This window comes from Chanodichthys erythropterus, chromosome 3 (assembly GCF_024489055.1).
Source record: "Chanodichthys erythropterus isolate Z2021 chromosome 3, ASM2448905v1, whole genome shotgun sequence".
Taxonomy (NCBI): Eukaryota; Metazoa; Chordata; class Actinopteri; order Cypriniformes; family Xenocyprididae; genus Chanodichthys; species Chanodichthys erythropterus.
In genome coordinates, this window is record NC_090223.1 from 55,127,925 (window position 1) to 55,147,889 (window position 19,965).

General features: G+C 37.0%; 1 protein-coding gene across 3 annotated transcripts in view; it reads left to right on the forward strand.

The window, feature by feature from the left end:
* mafga (v-maf avian musculoaponeurotic fibrosarcoma oncogene homolog Ga) overlaps window positions 1-18,774 on the forward strand; it is a 20,297-nt gene extending 1,523 nt beyond the window's left edge. For 2 of the 3 annotated variants that reach the window (XM_067382851.1, XM_067382852.1), the window contains exons 2-3: window positions 10,640-10,713; window positions 11,212-18,774. In XM_067382851.1, the coding sequence (XP_067238952.1) occupies window positions 10,678-10,713; window positions 11,212-11,664 (489 nt within the window). In that variant the 5' untranslated portion in view covers window positions 10,640-10,677 and the 3' untranslated portion in view covers window positions 11,665-18,774. The other variant, XM_067382850.1, reaches the window with a different exon arrangement.
* Window positions 18,775-19,965: the final 1,191 nt, after the last annotated feature.

The window sequence follows — 19,965 nt, forward strand, 5'->3', positions numbered from 1 at the left end:
CTGTCACAATGGAACCTGTCATTAAACTGTAAAGGTTTTTTAGCAATACAATTATGACAATCGTAATTCAAAATTATACATCATAATATAATTATAATGTGAAAAGTCAAATTGATGTAAAATATAAACTGTAATATCAGAAATATCAAACCATTTTTAGTCAACAAAAAAATTTGTAATTTAAAACATTTTACAGTTTAAGTTGCCCTGACCTGCTAATTCAATGAAAAATGGCTTTGTCTTGAACACAGTTCAACCTTTTAGTCAAATGCCATTGTGGTTTTATTGCGCTCACTTGTTTACCCAACAGTTATTACAAAAATATGATATTTAAATATTAGCTGAAGGACAGAACAAAAATAACAAGAATGATCCCAGTTTCAGAGGATTTTGAATGAGGTGCCTCTGCTTTTTGTGTGATACACATTCATGTGTTTGGACAAATTTGTGTAATATGACTTTGTGTGCCTGGCATTTATAAGAATGTCCTTTTGTGTCATGAACCCCATCTAGCTGTATGTAATTGCACCTGCCGGAGCAGGTAAAAAGAACAGATGAGCGCCTTCATCAAGCAGCAGGGGTTTAGATGGTGGCTTTCATTTGAAAGATGTAGCAGTTTAAATCAAGTCTAGCTGAAACCCAGCTTTCCCTTTGTCTGTGATACAGGCTTTGACTAGTATTTCTGTTCAAAATGATCTACCATTCATTGGCTGAAGGTTTGCTTGGACAGGAGTTGATGCAACCTAAAGAAAGAGTTTAATGAGTGGAGGAGGTGCTCCTCAAATCTTACGTTTCTAATGCCGTCTCTGCAGAAATTACAGTCCCCTAGTCCTTCGGTACAGCATTATCTGTTCTGGATGCAGCACTCAGGACTCCAGAAAAGATCAATGGGGTTTTTGGGGGGTGTTGGGAGGGGAGTCGATGATGAAACCCAGTGTAAGTAAGGGCGTTTTTTTATTATTTTCACCGCAGTTGTCTTTTCCTGCTGTTGCTATGCATTTTTTTCTTTCTTTCTTTGAGACGTAACACTGTGCAAGAATGTTTTTTTTTTTTTTTAGGTTTTATTCAAAGATGTTAATGTAGAGTACAATTAATGCAGAATAAGCCTGCATCAAAGAGCTTAAATTTAACAAACAATTAGGCATAAAGACAAATAACTCTAATTGATGTTTTATTATTTATGCCATATCATATTGTATTCTAATTCTAACTAGTCTGGAATAAGACTCGAAATCATAAGTAATTTAACCATTTTGGTTTCTATATTCTAATTTTGGTTCCTTAATTTCAGTTCCTTACCTTTTCTTTTTCTTTCTGCCATGTACCATGTACCTTTACCATGTAGTAGAACAGTCAAACCAAATATTATTCAGACATTTTGTGATATTTTTGATATATTTTTACCAGTGGGTGCAGGACACTGTAGTTCATGTATGTAAGTGAGGATAGCAAAATAAAGTAAACTGTGACATATTATACACAAACATTCTTCATACAGTGGTCAACCAGTAAAATTTATAAAAATTTGGAACCAAAAATTATACACTTTGACCTGACCATGTTTTGCTTAAAGCCGCGCACACACTTAACGATTGTAAGGCCGATTATGAATGTAAATTGATACTTATGACTATTCGCGCTCAAACGCGTCCAGTCAGAGCCAGTTGCGCTCAGTCTGCGATTACAGTCGGTATTCAAATTCCATGTGTGAGTATAAATCGGCCCCAGTTGAAGGAAACAATCGGTATGTGTGTTCAGTTCAGTCTTAGAATGATAATCGTTAGGTGTGTCCCCGGCTTAATTGTTATCTGACATAATTAAGATTCATTTTTTTCTGACACAGTTTAACTCTGAAATCTTGTCATATTTTATTACCATTTTTTAAACTATAGTGAATAAAATGTATTAATGAATAAAATTAACAAAGGTGTCTGAATAAATTTTAGTTTGACTGTGTGATATAATATATATGGGCCTGTAGGTGGAGCATAGACTTCTATGATTTTGATGGCTTCATCAATAGAAAAATCAATAGAAAAACAGTGACTCCTAATCTTAATTCTAAAAATTTAAAACATTATCTTTTTACTTTCTCTTGTAGCACAGAGGTTGCATAAGTGCATTTGATCTCAAACAATAGCCTGGTAGAGATTCATGTTTGTATTTATTACAGTTTGTCACAGAGAATATCCATTCGCAGATTTATTAACTGCAAATCGAAGATGCACCCTCATGAGGGAACACAGACTGGCTGTATTTCACAGTATAGACATCACTAAACTTCAACATACATGTTTGTTGGTGATGATCATCAATGCTTTTTTGCAGCTCAGAGAGAGCGCGATTGAGTGTAGTTTTCAGATTGAGAAGATACAAGTAAAACACTGGACAGAAAACATATCCTTTTAAGAGAAAAGCTCCGTTTGGGGGGATTTATTCTCTTGACATCTGGCAAGCAAGTAGGAAAGATAGTGGAGGTTTGTTACCAATGCAAGAAAGATAACAAAAATGTCAAATTGTCAAAGCCTTTTCAGGACAAATAACCAGTGGGCCAATATCACGACATTCAGAAAGGACTTACGGTTGACCCTTGGGCCTTTTTATTATTTCACCCAAGTCAAATTATTTTCCCTATAAGATGATCTCTTTAGCTGGGCAACAGGTCATTCAAACTTGTTTAATAAAGGCAGTGTTTTAGCTTGATTTGTCTGTTTGCCTAAAATCAGGTGTTTTACCTCTAAGTCCTGTTCCCCAAGAACGTCTTGTGTCCTTCTGTGCTCTTTTTTTCTAACAGTGTTCTTGTACATTTGATTTGTTTGATAACTCAGGTTTTTGGTCCTGCCATTTAATATTTACTGCTCAAACTTGTGCCCTGTATTTAACTCTGGAAAGAAATGTTTGCTTATAGTTTATAAAAGCTTTTTTGCATTCCAAGCTTTACCCCATGTTTGCGGCCCTGCAAAAACAATACAGCATTAAAAAGAGACTTTAATCTTTTTTACAATGTTTGAAGGTGACTCCAAACGTCAATAATTTCATGTACCTTTCATTGAGCTCACAAATTTAATCTCTTCACAAAAGTTGGGCTCCATTGCGTTTAAAGCTGACTGATTTTGAGAGAATACTTCTCGTGATCGTCTTGGCCAGCCCCACTTCTCTGTCTATCTATCAACAGTGCTACCATTGGGTTATTGACTGTTAATGGTGCATCGTCGCTTCTTCACTGCTGAAACTTCAGAATAATTTGCATCTCCTTTTCACGCTCTGAATAGCCGCTAGTTTATGGCTTCCCTGCCCTCTGCGCTTAAATTGATGCCCATCTTGAAGAAACAGAACCCCAGCCATCAGCCGAGTCAGATTTTTAATTTGCAGTTAAATGGTGCTCAACACACAGAGCTTGTTTGATAATTGACTTGACTCTGTTGAAGGGAGAGATGATTAGGTCTGCATAAAACTACTCGTTTCCTCTTCTTCTTTTTTTTCTTTTCTGGTTGTACTTGATGAGGAGGTTCAGAAAGAGGTGCTGATCATGCATGAAATTAAATGCAGGGTTTCTAAGGCAGTGGCAGTCTTCATTAAGGGGCATCAGGGCTTCCAAGAGGTCAGCAGGTTAGAAAATGACTTGCATGTACATTAGTAGCTTTCCCTAAAATTTACAAGACTGTCTATTTCCATAATGATCATTGCCTGTACTTCTCGCCAGCTGTATTCTGTATCATGGGCGGCACTAGGGGTGGGCTAATGGGGCTTAAAGGCATTCGTTACCCAAAAATGATCATTCTGTCATCATTAACTTGCCCTCATGTCATTCCAAAACTGTATGACTTCCTTTTTTCTTTGGAAAAAGAAAGATATTTTGAAGGGGGGGAAATTGTCCGTAGTCCAAACAATGAAATTCAATGTTCACCAAAACTTTTTGGTTACCAACATTCTTCAAAATATCTTCTTTTGTGTCTTTAGAAGACAGAAATGCATACTGGTTTGAAACAACGATGAGTGTGAGTAAATTATGACAGAATTTTAATTTTGAGTGAACCACACCTTTTAAGCCATGAATGTTTTAGTAAGCCCAGAATATGTGTTACCTTGCCTTTCTCACCAAGTTTTCATGTCAGGTATTTTTTGATACAATTAAAATCATTCAGAGCTGCAACTGGTTTGTAAAGTTGCACATAAAAAAAAAATCATTTAATACTTTTATCTTTGTGTATGACTTGATGAATAAGGAAATCGCTAGAAGTAGTGCATGTAAGATATAAAATAACTTACAACATGACTTGGCAAAAGACTAAATCTTAAGACTTTAGGCTTGACCTTGAAAGTCTTGACGTGGAATTACAGATGTTTCATATTTCAGTATGTCGTTCTCTCTGTACTTTGCAAACCCTAGTATCTGGCTTGGATCTGCCATTGTTTAGACAATCACTGGTAGTCCCATCCTGAAGTCCTGACACTGATTGAGCCAGAAATGTACATGTCAGATCACTCAAACAAACTGAGCAATATTTTGAAAGTGGCACAGTGCTTACACACTTCAGAAAGTCACCTTACAAATGGCTTTCATAGTAAGGGCCTCATGGAATGTGCATGCAGAACTCTGCTGGAAGCTCAGCAGATTTACACTAATGGATTAACATAATGTTCTTAATGTGTTTCTAATGTTTCTTAATGTTCTTGGTGTGATAGTTTATTAAATATTTTGGTTTATTTGAATGTTCTTTCATCTACTTTAAAAAGCTGGGAAGTGATTTTTCCATATTAATATGGATTTCCGTATTTTCTGACCTGGAAAGTATGACCCACGTGAATTGCGTAAATCTGAGAAAAGAATGTTTGGGGGTGAGGGTGTATGGGCTGGTTACTGTATGATGGCTGAAATCACGGCCTTAAAGGTATAGGTATAGTTCACCCCAAAAATGAAAATTATCCCATGAATTACTCACCTTTAAGCCATCCTAGGTATGGCTATCTTCTTTCAGACAAACACAATCAGAGATATATTTAAAAATATCCTTAGTCCTCCAAGGTTTATAATGGTTGTGAATGAAGGGGGACTAGCTTCCGGAGGACGACTATTCATCAAGGATTGTGTTAGTCAGAAAAAAGATAGTCATGTACACCTAGGCTGGCTTGGGGGTGAGTAAATCATGGGATAATTTTCATTTTTGTGTGAACTGTCCCTTTAAACAATTACTAAATATGTAAACTGTAAACATTTTACATATTCTAATGCATTCATGCATGGATTCTTATCCCTGATCTAGTCATGGATAAAGCCTAAGTCAAATGAGAGTAAAAATCGGCATTGAAATAGTGTTACTTGCCAGTTGCCCAGTAACTTTTTAATGAATATTGGCAATCTATTGATGTCAGAATGTGAAATGGTTTAGTGCAATCATGAAATTGCAGCGGTTGTGATTGTATTTATATAAATATACAGTATAGTCTGACATGCTGCATGTTTCAGAGTAAAGCACAGCACTTTGCTACTCTGCAAATGCTGCATGTTTGATTCGCTTTTGCATTTGGGAATGCAACCAACCATCTTCCCAAATGTATGTGAATCGTTTATAAATCAGTTGTTTTCAACAAAGAGAAGCGTTAAGGTCTTCCTGCATTTTTTTCGCCCAAAATAAAAGCTTAATGGTTTAATTTTCGAAAACAATGAAGTTAGGGCAGCCATAAATGTTAGTATTGTAATTTTACTGTTGTTCTGTAAAATAAAATAATAATAATAATAATAGTAATTACTATTATTATTATAATAACAACAATTCTATTAATACATTATATAACAGTATAAATACTATTATAATACTTCAATTCTATTAATATACTAAACATATTATTATTATTATTGTTGTTATTTACTTTTTTAATTGTTTTTTTAATTTTACAGTATAGTATGTATTATTGCAATAGTAAGATATTTCTTTATCAATTTAATAAAATTTTTAATAATAATAATTGTGTGCTGTCAGGTTCTTTTTTTTTTTCTTCTTCTTTTTTTCTTTAGCTGATCGCATGCATGAAAACATGTCTTGCATAAGCTCTGTTTGAATAACCTGTTTAAGTATATTTCACAGACTTTCTCTGAAAATCAGCACAGGAAATTCAGAAAGTCTGCATATTCTTTTTGGACCTGCTTATTGTTGACTGCTTATTGTATTGTAGACATTAACCTGAGATAAAAGAAAGTATTTTGATAAAAACAAGCTTTTTAAATATCACTTTTAAAGGTTTACATCTAAACAACTTTGTTGGAACCATGGTTTGAATATGTTTTATATTACATGTTATTATACATCAGCATTAAAAATGTATCAAAAGACTTGTCTTGAAGCTTTCTGTCTATTTTAAACCAGACCTTCTAACTAAAATCTGCTCAGACAGCTTCTGCATGCACAAAGTGTTACATATTTCAAATGTAACATGAAAATCCTAATCAAATTCAAACTGTTAACTACAAAGTTGAAAATAGAATTGCTAAAAATAATGACTTATTATTCATTAATGTGCTTATTATGTGGCAATTTACAAAATTACACTTATTTCAACTTATATTTATATTTCATGATCCTTGATTTATTATATGAGGTGCAATCATGGAGTGAGAGACACACACCAGAACACTTATGTAGGAAAATGAGATTTAGTGGGTTTTATGCTCATTATAAAGAAATACTTTACAAAAAATAACGTATTCCAGAGAGCTGTGTAGTATCTTGAGGAGCAGTGAAATTAGCTTGTTTTATTTTATTGGTAGGTCACATTGTGCTTTTAGAGGACAGGTAAATGGGGCAGGTCGGTGTTTCTTTAGCATAGCCTGGCCCAATGGCATCCATCTGTGGACTAGTCCCTGAGGCCTCGGTAAAGGAAGGCAATCATTAACACATGACACAGGGACACAAGGCCACAGCGCATTTGTTGGCTCAGCATTTATCATATGTATGTATACTGTAATTTATGTATCATTGCATCATTGCACCCTCTAAATTTATGAATGCTGCCAGGCTTTGAAGGTTGGAAATGATTGCTCTAGTCATTTAAGTTTAGCTACACAACTTCCTAATTGGTGCCTTTGTTGGGGTCCTTGCTGAGATCAGGGGTTTTTACCCTTCGTTTTGCAAGCTAGCCCAAATGTGCTGAGGATGCATTTTTTCACAAGGCTGCCAACCCCCATGTTCCCTTACTCTATTTGTTCTTTGTTTCTCCTTCTCTCTGTCTCTCTCCATTTCTTCACCTGCCCTCTTGTTAATGCCTTCACTCAGTGTTTTCTGTTTTCCTATTGATCCGATCCTCTCTGATTTGTTCTTTTCAGTGCTTCAACAGTCTACTGTCCGCTTGTTAAGTCTGACATCACGCATCACCATTTTCAGGTTCAAGTGTTCTTTCAGATTCTAAAAGCAAACAACAAATGGTGCTAATATACACTGAACTATAATACTCCAGAGAAAAATCCTAATCCTAACCTTTATCTTCATACCAAAATTGTATAAATTGTTAAAATATTGGTGTTGCGGGTGCCGTGAACCTGCATGGAGACTGTAGTGTACACCGTGAGAGTAATCAACACAACTACTAAATGAATACCATGAATGATAAAGAAATAAACGTCCGGTCTGGTCCTGCTGTCCTGAAACTGCTGTCACGTACAGCTCTGTAGTTCTGCAGTTACATATATCTCACAGCAGCAGGAATATCAGGTTGTTGTCACTTTAAGACTAATGCACAGACCCAATATACTGATACTGTACACGTGTTGTTTTTCTTTACTTTTTATGTTCACTTAAGCAATAACCGACTGTTTATGAGGATACTCGCCAAGATGGGCATTTTGACATAGTTCTGTGTGGATGTGTCCATTCAAGCACAAGAAGACGTGAAAGAGAACTCAATTTAGTATTTGCACGCTGATTGAGAAACACTCATCTTATAAAACTTCACATAAAAGCACATAAAACTTCTCACACAGCGCACCAGTGCTGAATTCAGTTCTCTTTCACATCATCTTTTGCTTGAATATTTAAATTGGCAAGACATAAAAACATGTGCAACTGATAAACTTTCGTGACCATGCATTGTTGGCCCGATCGGGAAAGTTCCTTCGACTGTCAGAAACGTCCATCACGTGGAAAGGCGCACCTGCATCCGCCATGTTAAGCACTGAATGAATAACAGTGACCCTGTTGTAACATGGCGTAAGGGAAATAAGAGGATGACACCTAGTGGAGAAGACTAATAATAAGATTCATGTCAATCAGATATTATGTTCAGTGATTGCTGAAATAAATACAGAAAAAAAGATATCATAGATTTTGAGAAGCAACATCAAATCAACCACATTTTTTTTAGATTAATCAAAAAATCTTTTGCCCAGCCCTAATAATCAGGTGTGGGTAATCTACTGACAACACAGATGCAGCAAATTAAAAATAAAATGGTTTGGCACATGTGTTTGGATAATGACTTCTCTCCCTTCTTACACACACTCTCTGTTCTGAGTTTTTAGTAAAGCTGGCATTAAGTTGGGTATGGCTATGGCAGTGTTACTTTATCTGGTTGCACTTTATTTTACAGAACATGCACTTACATGTACTTACAGTTTACTTACCTAAGGCACTACTGGATAATATAAGGTAAGTACATGGGTTAAGGTTAGGTTTAGGGGTAGGTTCAGAGTTAGTACCTAGTTATTACCCAGTTATTACAATTACTATCATAAATACATAGTATATACATGGGGAATAGGACTCTAAAATAAAGTGCTACCCTTTATCTTATGGAAATATAAAACTGTTGTTTCTCTGAAACTAATAAAATAATCTTATTATGCATTAAACAAAAAATATTATTATTATTATTATTATTAACTGGCAGCAGCTATATAACATTCATGTAAATTAATGTAAATTAGTCATATACTGATAATATACAACAATGCCTTGGTCTCTACAAAGAGGTTTAGTTAAGTGATATTTGCGTTCCATGTGGTTGGGTGAGCAGTTCGGTGGTGGTGATGCCTACTGGTTTGGAGCAATGCAGTGGTGAAAGGAGCTGGAATCTGTTTCAACAGCATTGAACGTGAAGCTCTATGGGATGCTGATCTCCTGGAGCACTAAAATGGGTCCTAAAATCTGGAACATGTAGTCCGGAGACTCAAAACTGTTAACCTCACTCAGAACTGTTAACACCTCACCTTTGCAGGCAATCTCACATGGATGAACAGAGACTCAGTACTTGGGCATATCTGTTGCATTCTCACTGGATGGGAGACTCAGAATGGTGTATCTGCTATTGCCTCCCACCACTCAGGCCGGAGACTAAGAAAAAGGAGTCGATTTATCCCTTTCCACTGAGGAGGCGATTGCAATTGGGCACTTCTTTATTCCAGTGCTATGACTGGCTGCTGTCATAAGAGGGGGCACACACGGCGTGGCCCACCCTTCTTTCCCCTTTGGAAATCATTTGCGTAATCTAAAGCACGCGGTTAGAACAGTGTTTTTAAAGTTTTACCAATGCATTGCTCACTTCCCAAACCATCACCAAAATAACTTTAAGCAATGTCGAACACATAGAGTTCAAACATAGATTGAAAAGATTGAACTTTCATGCATGCATTAATTTGTACATTAACAGCTGAATGTTGTACTACATATAGCTGTCACTGAGAATACTTGTCTCTCTCTGGAAATATGAAATGGATGTGTTGTAGTTTCCATCAATTATAAGTTTTCCAAACATGGTTATGAATGGATTTGGATGGATTCTTGTGGCCTCTCTTAGTTTCAGCTAACACTTATGCATCCAAAAGATCCTAAGGAATTTGTATGGTGGTCCGGGCTTTAACCTTAATAATTAGTCTCAAGATGGGTGAAGGGCAGAAACTGCCTGTGGCTTCCCAGGCTTGGTACTTGGGGTCTTCCCCTTACCCTCTAAGAGATGTCTGTCAGTTGTCCTAGCATCCTTATTTGATGGCGTTTGTGCTAGTCCATCTTAACCCAATAAGATGTCGCAAACCTTTCTCCACTGTTGCAGTCAGAGAGGAGCCCCGTCATAAAGCTGGGCCCTGGAATGTGCCAATAAGCCACTGAACCAGCAGAAGGTGTGTGTGTGTGTGTGTGTGTGTACTTCAGTTTTCCGTGTATTGTTGTTTTCGATTGTTATCATCCCAGATGGCAGTAGTTTGGTTCTTGTGAGACACTTCTGGTTGTTTGCAGTAACCACTTTTTATTGCTGTGCCTTGCCGGTTACAACCCTATGGTTTATCTCTGTGTTTTGGTTGTTTTGGGAGTGTCTGTATGTATGTGTCCGGAAATGACGTCTCATTGGCTCCTGCAGGCTCCTGATGCTGCATCCTTATTGGTGCAGCAGCGTTCAGCTATACTGTTGCGTTCAGCCAAAAAAAAAACATTCACTCTAGTTTTATGTGTTCTGGCCAGAAAGTTAGCAAGGAGTGTTTGATTATGTTGTGCAGAGTTTGTGTAAAGAAACTGTTTATACTGTTTAATTGAGATTGTGGTTTTTACGCCCCAACTTTTGAATACAGTTATGACCTTGATGATCAACTCCTGTGTGTCTACCCTCCGGACTGAGAAACATTTGTTTGACCATTGCAAACTCTCTGTTGTATTGACAGACCTGTCGAGCAGGGCAGAGGAGAGCGGCTCTCGTGGTATGACTACTACAAATAAGGGAAACAAAGCACTGAAGGTATGTGATGTTTCAAATGAAAGTGTCTCCAAATCTGAATTCAAAGCTTAAGACAGCAGAAGAAAAGTATTAAATCACATAATAAATCACATTTTCTTTTGGTATCAGTAATGTATCTACCATAAACTAACAATGTGCAATATTTTTTATTATATATCTTTGTTAATATTAGTTAATAAAACAATTATTCATTGTTCATTCATGTTCAATGTTCAAATTCAAATGCAAATGTTGTTTTAAAAGTGGATTAGTAAACGTTGAATTTAACATTTAATTAAGGTTTCATTGTACGTTCATGTATTGGTGTTATCTAATGGAACCTTACTGTAATATGTTACCCTTCCTCTTCTCTGAGAGAGAAATTTACTGAGCATGTGCTGAATAAGGCTCATCGCTGTAGCTTGTTTGATGTTTAGGACCATTACAATTGCCCTCAGTCTCCCCTGCCCTCCCTTCCCTCGTTTCTCTCTTGATCTAGTCCCTTGCGGTTCTCTGCAGGTGAAGCGAGAGCCAGGTGAGAATGGCACGAGTCTCACGGATGATGAGCTGGTGTCCATGTCTGTGCGAGAGCTGAACCAGCACTTGCGCGGCCTGACCAAAGAGGAAATCTTGCAGTTGAAACAGCGGCGGCGCACACTCAAAAACCGTGGCTATGCCGCCAGCTGCCGTGTCAAACGTGTCACGCAGAAGGAGGAGCTGGAGAAACAGAAGGCAGAGCTTCAGCAAGAGGTGGAGAAGCTCGCCTCAGAGAACGCCAGCATGAAAGTGGAGCTTGACGTGCTGCGCTCCAAATATGAGGCTCTCCAGAGTTTTGCCAGAACTGTGGCCCGCAGCCCTGTGGCCGGTGCCAGGGGCCCCATCACATCTGTCATAGGGCCCCTCATACCAGGCAAAGTGGCCACTACCAGCGTCATCACCATTGTCAAGACCAAAACAGAAGCACGGTCTTAATGCACAAATGGGGAGCATTTTGTAAGTATATTGGTTGGCGTATCCATCAAGCACAGGTTTACTCATGCTATGATATGAGGTGATAACATTCAGCAAGATCAGAGAAACAAGATCTGCTCTGTGACCATAAAATATAAACAGACAACTCTAAAATCGCTCAGAAAAAAAAAAAGATAAAGGACATAACATACTCAAAGAGTGCATTTCTTTTTAGAGATTAATCTGTCAATTTCAACCCTTGTGGTTAATGAACAATTTGTATCAACATTTCGTTAATCAGAGTATTACACAGACTTGAGCCTAACCCAAAAATTATTTTAAAATGTGTCATTTAGTCACTGTCATTTGGTACTAATCCCATGTTACTTGGTCCATAGAACACAAAAGGAGAAGCTTTTGTGCTGAGTTTTTTTCCCATACAGAGAAAGCATACATTGACCAGAGAAGGTAAAGCAGAAAATCACACTTCAACATGTAAACAACCTATGATTGAAGACACACAAGAACTGATGCCATTTGTCACTGACATCAAACTTGATGAGGTACGTCTTGGCACACCAAATTCAAATATGTGCAGTGGTCCTATGTCCTACCCGAACAAGACAATCATAAATTCATTTTAAATTAAGAAAAAACCCACCCCGAGCCAGACAAATTAGACTTAAGGTTGTCCCGATGGCATTTTTTTCAAACCCGAATGTTACAGAGGCAGAACACCAGTGGCCAGTGGTGACTTTTTCAGCCTGGTATGACACAGACCAAAATCAAAGATGACAAAGAAGAAACACGTGTAGTTTTTATAGTGTGCCCATCTTCTTATTTGTAGATGAAGTTCATTCTCCGATCCCTCTTTGTAATGTTTATGTTAGTTACATTAAGCCATGTTCACAGAAAATGTGGCCTATACTTCAAAAATGTGCAGTGGATTTCACACATTGTTACAACGTTAGGATGGTTTGGTAATTTACACACAGAAGCACGGAGTGACACAGAACATAGAAGAAGGGAATATGCATTTCTTTTACATAATAAAATATTGTTAAGCACACAAAACAAATAATAGAAATTTGGCATATTTTAAGTCTTCTCAGGTCTATTCATCAAAAGCACATTTATTTAAAATTACCAGACCCCGAGGCAACTAAAATCAAACCCGACCCATGTCCAAGGTACTTGTCAAAGTTTTGGACCCAAACGCGCTCGAGTCTCAGGTCGGACCTCGGGTTTTTGAATCAAAGTGAAACCATGAAGACCTCTAATGTGCTTGCATAAATGCGAGAGTTGCAGCAGAGGGCAAGATTGTCAATGAATAACTTGAATTTGGGTGTGTTCCTTATAGAAAATTATCATATGTCTTGAGAAGACTTGGAATGTAATGCAGAAGTCATATCCTTTTTATGGTACTTTTTTATGTGAGACATGGTAACTATATGCTTTCTTTGTATGGAAAATAGTCTGGACTTTCTGCTAAATGTCTTATCTTTGTGTTCCCATGGAAAAAAGTTAGTCATGCAGGTTTGACTAACGTGTATGACTAACTTTGAATGATGTCACAAGTTTTTGGGTTTACTTTAGCTCCAACTTGAGTCACCTGTGCTTGATATTGTCCACTGATATACTAAGGGGAAAAACTAAATATATTCACTGTTATATCAGAAATGGTATAAGAAATAAGGATCTTGTAATTCACAAAGCAAGCAAAACTTATTTTCTGTTATCAAATTTCTTTCCTGTTGAGTTCAATTCCATTTAGTGGAATGATGTTTACAAGTTATATTCTGAGGAATATGACCAGGAGAGGCAATAAACTACTGTATTTATGCATGTGAGAGCAGAGGCCCTGTTAATCTGTCTGGCAGGTGATGTTCATCTTTTGCAGACATGAATTATGAGAGAGCCTATCCTTAAAACATCACAAAGAGGAGGCATTTATTTGCATTTAGAAAATATTTGAAGTTGGTAAACCGTGTTGGTAAAAGTGTTGATCATAGCTTTGTTCAGAGTCGTAGAGCTGTAGTTTTGTTGTTTTGTGCTTTGTATGGATGGGATGGTCGCATTTAATTTCCAGAAGCAACCCAACACGGGCTTTATTGTTGAATCGTTAGCTAATGGTCTCTGATGTCTTACTCCAACTAAAAACTTTGTTGTTTTTCTTGCTGGAAAAAGAAAACAGAAAAAAACTGTTATTTATATGAACAAAAAAATAGTTTGATATCAATTTTGCAATTGTACCAAAAGTGGCTTATTATTGAAGTCTGATTGCTTTTCTAGTAAATAGACACGTGCAATGGGGTAGCGCGTGGCGTGCTGTGTATGTGGTCAGGTGACAGTGTTGTTCACTGTGTAAGTGTCCTGCTGTATTCTTTAAATGAATATTATGACGTAATATAGACAGTGTATAGAAGCCAGTCATTCATATTGGCTCCTTCCATATCTCTGTAATGAAGATGTGTTGCGCTCAGAACATCTGGGTTTTGTTGAATGATAAAACTTCCAGCTTTACTGCAGCTGACTATAACAAACCCAGTGTGGCGCTTCATAATGGTGCATAGTCAGTTTGTGGTTCTCTTCCAGCACAGGCAGTTTGGCAAAACACAATTTATCTGTGTTTTGGGACAACATTTGAACAAGAATAGCAAGAACTAAATTTAAATCATCTGCAAAGTGATGAGGTTGTATATCTGTTCCAAAACCTAGTGAACTGACCAGCATTTTAACACCGTGTCTACACTAGATGCCACAGTTGGTGTTTCACGCCACACTGCAACAGCTTGATTCTGTATACACTGGATGCGACAAAGCAACCGTTGCAAATCCATTTGTTCTTCATGTCAGAACTTAAGTAGTTCGAACGCTTGAAGTACGACAGAAAGAGAATGGAACATCAGCTTACTGTCGGAAATTTGTAGTGTCGCACTGCATCCTGCATAGACAGCATCACTGGTTATAATGGGTTCTATTTGCTTCTGTGTCTGTTGTAGACACTGTGTAGAGCGTCATATGTGATCCCCCGACATGAAGACTGTTCAAAAAGATACCAAGTAACCCAGATAGCACGTCTCAAAGATGTCTGCTAAAGAGCGCTTAATCTGGAAAAAATCTGTTGTGTACAAACATCTCATAAACAGCTTAAAAAAAGCAGTTTTACATAAATTCTAAAACATAAACATCTTTAAGACATTTACTAAATGTCTTTTTAACATATGACAGGAAACGTCTTGCAGATGAGCAAATGTGCAACAAAAATGACAACAAATTGCAGATATAAATGTAGACATCAAATAGACGTCTCCGTGATGTATGTGTGCTATTAGGTAAGGAGGCATCATATGTGCCCTTCACGAACAGGTAACAAGCTCACTGAAAAATGAAAGAAATCTGTCCATCCATTCTCCAAAGCATTCGACTTAACGTAGGGGTCGCAGGAATGCCGAAGCCTTTCCCAGCATCTCAGGTCAGATAGGCAGGGAAACAAAAACACCCTAAATGTCAGTTATAAATTAGCCAATTCTTGCTGAGGGAAATATGCAGAAGAAAAATATAGTAGAGGGGGACTTTTATCCATTGGGAGTTGATTTGATTGTGGAGGGGTTGAAAATGAAAGAGGAACAGGAAAGTTATTATTTAGTAACTGTAATCATTGCTAAAAGGGAAAGGGATTTTAAAAAAAGGGATTGTTTTACTCAATATTTGTTTGTGGTATGTATGTTTGTTTGTTCTTTTCTATTGAATTTGAGTACAGTGTTTGCCTCCCATGTAGAATGTCACAGATCAGTTCAAGGATCCGTTTCAGATATAATGCTGCCTACTGTATGTCTGATAACAGATAGCATGGAATTCCCTCACTAGGGTTTGGAACAGAGCTATAATATTTAAAAAATAAATTGATTGTCAACCCTGTCTTGCTCATGTTCTGGATCTGATAGACAGATGATCTGGATTCAGAGCAGAACTACGTACAGGTGTTTGAAATAAGCTTCATGAGATTTCTCTGTGAGATGATCAGGGTAAGTGAAATGCACTAATGAAATGGACTTATTTTGATATGCTCTTCCCTACTGTTTTCTCAGGATAAATGTTCAGTGTAATATAAAAAAAAGTTCCAGAATTACTTCAACTTATAGCCCTGATGTGTGTCACAGCTGTGAATCTGAATGGATAAGTGAGGGGAAATGGAATAAACTCCCTGGCATGGCAAGACCCTGAGAACTTTCAGGTCACTGCAGTTGATTTACAGTGATAGTTTATCCGCAAATGAACCCTCTGTCATACATCCACCCTCCTGTTGTCCAAACCACTTTGGTTTTTGCCAGCAAGCTCCAAAAAGGAAACAAGCACTAGAAGTTATAGTAGTAGTTTGTATGACTTGTGCCTCAATATTCCAAGTCATCTGAGGCTATACAAACTAACCCACAAAAAAAAGTCAAGTCCCCTTATTTCTATTGCGCTTTATATAGTACAGATTGTTTCAAAGCAGCTTTACAGGGATAAACAGGAAAATAATGATCAATGATGCAAACAGAATTCAATTCTTATGCAAATAATTTCTAAAAAACAACAAAAAAAAAAACAATAGAATTATTATTTAGCTAAAATCAGTTCAGTGTTAATTCAGTTGAGTTTAATAACTGTGCAAAGGTCATCAATATGACCAGTTCAGCTGTAAAGGAGGTCTGGGGGAAACAGTGATGTCAACATCAATGCAGTCAAATCAATAATGTTTATGAATATGAAGTAAATAAGCAATCATGTAATAAGCATGAATAACGTACAGACAGCAAAACAAAGGATTCAATGTGATTAAAAAAAAAAAAAAACCTGGGGTCAGTTTCATAAACTAGTCTTACAAGAAACTGCTTGCCTCTGATCTTGATCACCCTGGTGGGGCTTATTTTGCAGTCATGACCGGCAACACAAGGGCAAGTAATAATGACAGCTTTCATTTATGGACTACTATTTCTTTAAGATGAAAATGAAGAGATTGTAACTGATTCACTGTGACATTAATGCACTGCCCTCTTGCCTCAACTCAGCTCCGCCTCACATCACAGATTCAAGGCCACAACAATCAGTATTTCAGTATTCCTGCAGCACATGTTTTCTGCATATATAGGGCATATTCTTTCAGCAGTTTGATGACTGTTGTTAGAATTCATTGCTCACATAATGCACTCACCCCATTCACTCTGAAAAGCAGCTTTTTGGAGTTTTTCTCTGAGGTTTTCTGCACACTATTTTCACACAGCACTTGTGGTGTTTAATGTAGTTCTTGGAAAAGTGCCACGCTGTACCCTTATGTGCACATTGATATTTTTTTTATTTTTTTTTGACAGATGATGTTTGTGGTAGTTTGTATTTTAGCACTATTGTAAAATTACTGCTAAGGAGAAAGATATTTCAGTGAGATACAGTCACTACTGCGAAGGTAGATGTTCTGTAAGTGTGTTTATTAGCTCTGTTCCAAACTCTAGTATCCTAATGCATCATAGGCACATCCCTGACTCCGTTTCAAGAGGTAGGCAGAGCAATATTATGCCTTCAAATGCAACCTTGGCCAAATTGTATAGTAATATTGCATACAGTATATCCAGTCCCCGAATGTATTTTGACAAGCTCAGTGAATCAAAAAAATGAATCAAAGATGATGGACATACTTTTTAAAGCATACGTTTGTTTCACTCAGTATCGAAAAGTATATATAAACATACGGATGCTTAGTAACATTCAACACAAAACATATTTTTTCATTCTACATCGCTACTTTTCCATTGTTTTTCTATGTAAATGCATGCTAGACGGATGTTTGACCGTTGTGCTTGCATCTTTTGTGGTTTCTCAAGCATGACATGGCATTCTAAAAATGCAGTACCTGAGTTAAAAGAAGTTCTGAACTTCTAACACCGTGTCTACACTAGACATGAGTATAATCAGTGATGCTATCTACACTGGATGTGGCACGATGCAATACAACAAATCCCAGACAAAAAAAACTGATGCCTCATTCTATTTCTGATGTACTTCACGAGCTCATGCTACTTCTGACACAAGAACAAATGGATTTGCAACTATTGTTTTGTCACATCCAGTGTACATAGCCTCAAGCTGTTGTGGTCCCAGTCTAAACATGGTGTAACTGTCAGGGATTTGTAGTATCGCATCACGTCCAGTGAAAACAGCATCACTGATTAGGTTCAATTGTGTTTTGAAGCATCCAGTGTAGAAACTGTGTAAGGGGTCAGTTGCACAGAATGCTTTATGCTTTGAAAGGCAGTGGAATTCGTTTGTTTTTTTAAACATCTTTTAACTTGAGTATCGTGTTGTTGTTTTTTAGAGTGACTTGTCATGCGCGAGAGACAAAAGATGCGCGCGCACTGCCAAACTCATCCGTCTAGTGCGTGTTTACAGAACAGTGGAAAAGGCCCTAATGTCAAAATCAGTTGTATTTAGAGACTCTTGTGCACTTACTGTGAGAAGCACTATTTGTGTCAAACAAGTAGCATAAAAGGCTCCATTACAAGCAGGTGACATGGAAGCTCACTAAGTTTTGGGACAGAGCTATTGACATTGCTACTATATTACTGTCTTGTGACTATATTAATTTAACGTTAGGCTATGCAACTGGTCCTGCCATTGTTATAATGTGTCTTGGTTCATCAATGAATCCTATTGAAAAGCAACATTTTTTTCAGTCAGCACATTAATGGCGATGTTATCAAGCTTTAGGCTAATAGTTTGTCACATTCTTTGTTTGGTAAGCAAGTGACTGTACAGGTTTTTATATTTGACACTAGATTTGTGAGTCATCAAATAAAGCTATGAAATGTGAGTTTATGATTGGTGAACATTGATAGAATATGTTTTGGTTATTTTATCAATGGGTTGTAATAAGATATTACAGTACTTTGTATGAAACACAGTAACACATTGGGTGAATTGTAACTATTTATTAATTCAATTGTTGTACTTTTTTGCATTCTATAGATACAACACTGTATTCCTATTTAATGACTGTGGATTTGAACCATGCAGTTAACCATTTCTCAGATGTGGCTAATTTATTGATGTACTGTTGTATATAATGTATGTTTGTTGAATTACAGCTTCTTTTATTTTGTATATGACCAATAAAAATGTTTTGAGAAAGATTCAGAACTTCAGGCACCCAAATCATTTTTAATATACAGTGTGTGTGTGTATATATATATATATATATATATAATATATATAATATAATATATCAGTATAATCATAATTCCTCTCGAATTGTCATTAGAGAAATGTTACCCAATTCAAGAAAAATTATGATTATATTTCATCTAATAACAAAATATATTTTTGGTTATTTTCCATGGCATTGTCATTGACCCAAATAAACCGGTGGGGAAGGCTTATTGCTGTTCGTCTTGGTTTAAGGAGACTGCTATCATTTAGATGGCACAATTTCTCTCTCTGTGATCCAAAAAAAGATGTCAGTTGACCTAGTTCAAGCAACCTCTGAGAACATATTTTTGGCCTGACGTGAGTAAAACATTGGAGTCATGAGCGATGTTGAGGTGCGTCTGTCCTAAATTTGGGTTGGTAGCATACAAGGCAATTTTTCCCTCTCTTTAGAAGCCCAAAGCTTCTTTCAAAAAGAGAAAATGCAACATCCTTCTCATTAGAAGCATCAACATCTTTCTCTTAGCTTTTAAACTGAATCACAATAAATTTGTCCAAATTAATATGGTTTGATTATATGCATGGCAGTATAATGTACAGCTACTGTACATACAACACTAAAAGAAATAACTTTTTTTGTAATTTGATATTTTTTCTTTGATGTACAATGGTGATACCTTAGCATTCTTTGAAATACATCTGAGTGAAATATACAAATATTTTAATATATACTCTAAATAACTAAAATGTATATTATCATTACTACCATAGATATCGAGGGGTAACTTATCATTCCCAATATTCAGATTAGTGATTAATCAATAGCGACCACTGAGATAAGACAGCTAATCTGCTCTCTTCATTGGTTTGCCAATTATTGTTTTACCAGTTTAACCTGCATCTCACTCATGCACACAGTGGCTGACCAATCCGTATGACATCGAAAGCTCCTGAGAGAAATGCTCTCCTCCAGAGAAGAGCCCAGACTGCTCTCTATCCCCATACGAGTAATTTGGCACATGGAGGGGAGAGGTGAGCGGGTGGGTGATGTAGGACAGCATTCGTCATTCTCACCCACTTCTGCAGCAGGTGCTTGCCCCAGATCTCTCAGCCTGGAGCCAGTGGCACAATTAATGGGGCTCA